Below are 6,327 nucleotides of genomic sequence, written 5' to 3' on the forward strand. Positions count from 1 at the left end.
CCTCCCTCTCCCTCCCTCCCTCCCCCTCCCCCTCCCTCTGTGTGTATGTGTACATTCATGTATATGAGTACATGTGTGGGGTATGCCTGCTCACCTGTGTAGGTGCACGCGGAGGAGGTCAGTCCTCCACATCGGTGTCTTCCTGATCACTACCCACCTTATTTTTTTTAAGGCAGCTCTGTAACTGAACCTGGTGTCCCTCTGTTTGACTAGATTGGCTGCTCAGCAAACCCTAGGGATCTCCCCCACCCCGTCTCTGTTTCCCCAGTGCGAAGAGCACGGATCCATCTTGCCAAGCCTGGCTTTTTACATGGACACTGGTGCTCTACTTGAGGTCCGTCCCCATGTTTGTGCAGCAAGTGTTCTATGAGCTGAGCCAGTTCTCCAGCCCCCGAACCTTTAAAACCCGATTCATGAGTAGCGCATGCGCATTATGGTTGACGGAAGGCAGAGCTGTTTCTAGAAGGACTGAGGTTATGGAGTCGCTCTCCACCGTTGAACGTAGGGTCCAGTGTCTATTACGGGCTCATGAGGGTCAAAGGGACAGAACATTTCCAACATTTAGATTTAGACACTAGGACCAAGCTTGTGGCATTAGAAGCCCAGGTCGTAGCAGACCACCAGAGAGTATTAAGATCTCAGGAATAGAAGGGCTGAGTAGATGCTTCGAGAGTCCTTTGATTCGATGAGTAAGAGGATGAATAAACCAGAGCCAGGTGATAAATAGAGCTGTAAACAGGCAAGAGGTCAGGAGGCAAGCATAAAATCAAACACACAGGCCCAGGGACAAGTCCCAAGTCCAGGAAAACATCAGGAATTGGAGGCTCATGCAAAAGGCAGGGCAGATAAAGGGATGTGAAGACTTGCTTCATTGTGTAGTTTAGGATCTCAAGGGAGACTTTCTGGTTAGAAAGGGGTAAAGATAGAGGGAGCCGAGTGGTGTGGAGTCTACACAGAGCCTGATACTTACTAATTACAAGTAGGAAGGGATCTAAAACCTGTCTACATGGCATTAAATAAGACAGCTAAGAGTTGCTATGGTTACCAATAGCTTGGGAGGACACACACCTGGATGCGTTGATGATGATGGCATCCCCCTGCTTGCCAACTTCCAAAGATCCGTGGGTGTGAGATTTTCCCAGTGCATAAGCCGCGTTGATGGTGGCAGCGGCCAAGGCCTCAGGCATGGACAGTCTCATGTTCACACAGGCCAGGTGCATGACCATCGGCTAAGGCAAGGAGAGAAAGCATTGGAGAATGACAGAGTAGCAACTGCTAATTAGGAAGCCTGTCCACACAGCACAAGCAAAGACAATTAAATGTGTCTGGAAGGGATAGCTCAGGAATAGTTTGTGTGCAGATGCAAAAGGTCCCAGATTTTACTCTACTCTCTATCAAAAAAAAAGGTATATATATATATAATGTATATACAATAAAATGTATATCATTTGTAATATAATATATTATATGCTACATAATATATTGATTACATTACATATTATATTGTGTATGTGTATATACAGATATTTGTAATATATTACTTATGCATATATAATATATTACATTTATTTTATTACATTATATACTATACATATATAGGTAATATATACGTATATACACATACACATGCACATACACATACACGTATACATATACATATATATATATATAAGTTGCTATTAGAAGATGCAATTTACACATAAGTTTCTTAAACTTTGGGGGAAATTCCTTTATTATTTAATAATACTGTGTGTTTAATATTAGTTTTTTTAAGACCTCGTGCTGTGTGAGAAGCTTGTCTCCACCCTTATTCACTAAAGTCTCACTGAATTTTTGCTATGCCTCAGAAAAGGCAAATGGCTTATTACAAACCCTTAAGTCTCGAAGGTGTATCAGAAGATAATTCAAATCAAGATTTATCTCTTCAGAACTGGATGATTTGTGTGTGCAGAAAAATTCAATTATACCACTGACTAGACCCTTTTCCTCTTTCTTCTCAAGGAAATATTTTTATATTTGTAAATACATTTTCACAACTGTTGAAAAAAAGTCAAACATTTGTATGACGCATAGTTTCCACTCTGTCCAGAAAAATGTCTGAAAAGTAATTACCATGGAAAAGCAGTACGCGTTGGGGTTGAAATCGCTGCCCAGAGCAACTATGACTCCCTCGTCTAACATCCTCCTGGCCCGAGGCTGCCTCAGCCTAAGGGGTGGGGAAGAAAGGTGTCAGTCTCTAGGTAGAACTTTTTCAGAATGGATGCAGGAAAGAAGGGAACATTCATGTTCTAGAAGAAGAGAGAAAGCTCCAGGGTTAGCGGTGGAGTGGAGGGGAGCATTAGCATCACTCGACATTTGATGGATTTGTTGGTCGCACCTTTAGGCCATTATTGCCACATCTCTTGACATCTAAGTTTGTACCATCAGCATTCTCAGGAGCTTTTTGGAACAATGCACCTCCGAAGTCTGTGTCCTCACAATCTGCACTCGAAGGCACTGTGTCAGGGTAAGAAAGGTCCTTACCTCAGCATGTAGGCCGTGGTGGGCAGAAGGACAGCAGAACACCGAGCCGCAGCCATGGCAGCGATGCCTTCATCGCTGACTTCCTCCAGGTGGCTGATGGCCTGTGCCCCTAGCTCAGCACCAAGCTAGGCAGGATGGGCAGAGAGGGAAAGGTTTAACATACAACAATTCAATAAAATACTATGACACTGCCTCCCCTGCCCTGGGAAGAATTATTTCTGATGAGTACAAGCTCTCAAATAGATATAGGGTTTTTCACAGACAAGCCATTTGAAAATTAACATGTTGGAGGTAAAAATTAGTCTTAAAGTGGGGTGTGGTGGATCACGTCTGTAATCCAAGCACTTGGAAGACTGAGGCGGGATAACTGGCAGCATAGGCTGGCTACATAGTGAAGTCCAGGCCATTCAGAGCAATATATAGAGACCTTGTTTCAAAACAAAACAAACAAACAAACAAACATAATAAATGAATCTCAGGCACAATTGATATTTTCTGAAGCAATTTTGTGACTCTCAGGGATCAGAATAAAAAAATGGGACTAATATCAGTAATACAATCAAATTACTCTAGAAGTCATAGAAACACAACAAAGATGGGTGTCTCAGAATGCCATCCACTCTGGGTTTTAAAAAAAATCAGTTAAAAAGAGCTTAAAATAATTTAAGGCATCAACTTAAAAGTGGTTTTTCTCCAGCAGAAACATCGGGACTTGATTGTCAGCAGACAACTCATAGGAATGTTTCGTAACGACCATGGAAGCTTTTCGGCGAGCTTCTTCTCTACGTGGAAGCTTTTCGGCGAGCTTCTTCTCTGTCCCGTACTTCAATCCTTCCTGAATGCGTTTCACACACGCACACACAATTCCCAAGCTGAAGACTGGCATGTTCAACAACCCAAGGGAAAGAATACAGACTGTCATTTGCTGTACAAATGCCCTGAGAGGCTACCCCGTCCTAACCAGAGGAAGTTCTGACCCCTGTTGTCAGTACTCAAGATATCTGGAATGGAGGGTCTGGGAGGTCTGCTGGTCCACAGGAAACTCTTAAGGGGGCATTTCTCTCTGACTTTGGAATTAGCCTGCTTTCCAAATCTGATTTGCTTATTAGGGGTATTGGGTTTTCTCAGGTTTTTTTGTTTTTGTTTTTGTTTTTTTAGTTTGGTTTGGTTTGGTTTTTCGAGACAGGGTTTCTCTGTGTAGCCTTGGCTGTCCTGGAACTCACTCTGTAGACCAGGCTGGCCTCGAACTCAGAAATTCACCTGCCTCTGCCTCCCAAGTGCTGGGATTAAAGGCGTGCGCCACCACCGCCCGGCTGGGTTCTCTCAGTTTTATCCACTAGTTGCTTTCTCTGATCAATAGTCACTCACTGGCCATAAGATCACATTCATGCAACAAAGTCTGCAAAGATTTGCTTGCAGAAGTCTATCTATACCCCAGGCACTGTACTTACCTCCAGGGATAGGGAGTTCTGAGTATTGGGTGCAAGTTTAGCCAGTGGGGAAAAGCCAGGGTGAAGAAGTCACAATACAATTTTAAAGAGACTTAGGTTGGGGTCCTAGAGGAGGAGTAGCTACCGTGAACCATGGATGAGTGTATGAACCAGAAAAACAGCAGGTTCAGGGCATAGGGTGTTAAAGGTAGTCTGCGGTGCTTGGTTTGTGATAGAGAGGCCAAGTAAGTGAAAAGATAGAGAGAGAAGGAAAGAAATAAGGCAGGCCCAGATCCAGGCACCCATGTACAGAGGCCAGAATTTAGAATTTAACAAAATTCTAAGCCTTGTCTTAGTTAGGATTTCTGTTGCTGCCATGAAACACTAGGACTTAAAAGCAAGTTGGGGGTGGGGACGTGGGGTTTGGTTTCCACTTCTGTATCACTCACTGTTCATCACCAAAGGAAGCCAGGACAGGAACTCAAACAAGGCAGGAACTGATGCAGAGACCATGGAGAGGTGTTGCTTACAGGCTTTCTCTCCATGGCTTGCTCGGCCTCCTTTCTTATAGACCCCTGGACCACCTGCCAGGAGTGGCTCCACCCACAATGGGCTGGGCCCTGCCTCATTGATTACTAATTAAGAACATGCATTATGACCAGATCTTATGGAGGCACTTCCTCAACTGAAGCTCCCCCTTTTAGATAACTCTAGCCTGTGTCATGCTGACATAAAAGCAGCCATCACAAATGACCCCTAGTCAATTTGACACACATACGATTGTTAAGTCACAACCTCTTTTATGTCGTTGTTCATCCCAAAGATTGCATATTAGTCTAAGCATTCCAATATAAACGTTCCAAATTTTAAAAGTCCCACAGTCTTTTAAAGATTCAAACCTTTAAAACCAGTAAGAGGGGAGGGATGGACTGCCTCAGGGAATAGGTTGGAGAAATTAAAAATGAGGCAAGACTGAAGGGAAAGAGCAGGGCATGGTTTGAGCCACACAGTGGTGTGAGTGACAGGGATGTAGGGATACTTGGGAATGGAACTGAGCAGGCAGGGTGATTGGCTGGCATAGTGGGTAAAAGAGAGGGGCGATTCAAACTGATGCCCGAGTCTTTGACTTGGCTAACAGACAACGGATGGTGTTCGCTGAGGCATGAAACACAGGCCAAGGTTTGAAAGTGGCATTAAGACAGCAAGTCTTGAATTTGAGACACAGGTGGAACATTTGCAAATGTTTGGGCTCAAGGGTTCAGCTCTAGGCTCACAGGAAAGATACCTAGACTTAGCCGGGCATGATGGTACATCTTTAATCCCGGCACTTGGGAGGCAGAAGCAGGTGGCTCTCTAGGAGTTTGAGGCCAGCCTGGTCTGCAGAGTGAGTTCCAGGCCTGCCAGGTCGATTCTTCATTACCTTCTTCACTGTTGGCTTCTTGGCCTGGCCCACTGTTGAAAATTGAATAAACGAACCTGGGCAGCCTGCACAACCATGCAAGCCATCCTGGGGTTCCACGTACAGCACGCTATTGACCTGGATGCTGCCATAGACGGTCCTAAAAGCTGTAAATGAGCTGGCAGCACTGTGCCAGTGCGGCTGGCTCTGGGGAGTGTGAGTGTTGGTCCTCAGTTCTTCCCGAGTTTGCCTTTTACTGTTGTCATGAAGACCATGACCAAAAGCAACGGGGGAAAGAAAGGGTTTATTATCTTAGATGGTCACAGTCCATCATCAAGAGAAGGCAGGGCAGGAACTCAAAGCAGGAACCTGGAGGTGCGGAGTGAAGCACAGGCCATGGAGGAGTGCTTCTCATTGGCTTGCTCCTGCTGCTTACTCATCCTATTTTCCTGTACCACCCAGTACCATCTGCCAGGGGTGGGATTGTCCCCTGTGTATGGGAATCTCCTACAGCAATCAGGAATCAAGGAAATGCCCTACAGACTTGCCCCCACGCCAGTGTTACGGAGGTTCCTTCCTCCTAGATGACTCTAGTTTGTATCAAATTGGCAAAAAATGAGATCACATGGATTCTTTCTTCTCTATGGCTATCATCAGGAAAGGAAATAAAAGAAATAATTAGGCTGGGGGTAGTACAGTGCTCAAGCACCTGCATAGCATGTGCGGGGCAACAGCCACCTTAGGACACAATGACAAACAGAAAGAGGTTGTGGGTATGAATGTTTGTGTCCAAGCCTGTGTATAGGCATGAATCTATACGTGTCTATGTAGATCCTTCAGTGTGTGTATATGTGTGTCCTGTGTGTTTGTATCTCTCTGTGAGTAGGTTTGCGGGTGTTTGTATGTGACTATGTGTATGTCTTGTATGCATGTCTGTCTGTCTGTCTGTCTGTCTGTCTGTCTCTCTCTCTCTCT

The 6,327-nt window shown here is 44.8% G+C and overlaps 1 protein-coding gene across 1 annotated transcript in view; it reads right to left on the reverse strand.

Annotated features, from left to right (window-relative positions):
* Positions 1-6,327, reverse strand: part of Amdhd1 (amidohydrolase domain containing 1) — a 16,024-nt gene that overhangs the window by 509 nt on the left and 9,188 nt on the right. Inside the window, exons 6-8 of the mRNA XM_028783085.1 lie at positions 2,524-2,648; positions 2,113-2,206; positions 1,069-1,229 (exon numbers count right to left, since the gene is read on the reverse strand). Coding sequence (XP_028638918.1) covers positions 1,069-1,229; positions 2,113-2,206; positions 2,524-2,648 — 380 coding nt within the window. The remainder of the gene's footprint in view (positions 1-1,068; positions 1,230-2,112; positions 2,207-2,523; positions 2,649-6,327) is intronic.

The sequence above is a fragment of the Grammomys surdaster genome, unplaced genomic scaffold, assembly GCF_004785775.1.
Source record: "Grammomys surdaster isolate TR1022 unplaced genomic scaffold, NIH_TR_1.0 958, whole genome shotgun sequence".
NCBI lineage: Eukaryota > Metazoa > Chordata > Mammalia > Rodentia > Muridae > Grammomys > Grammomys surdaster.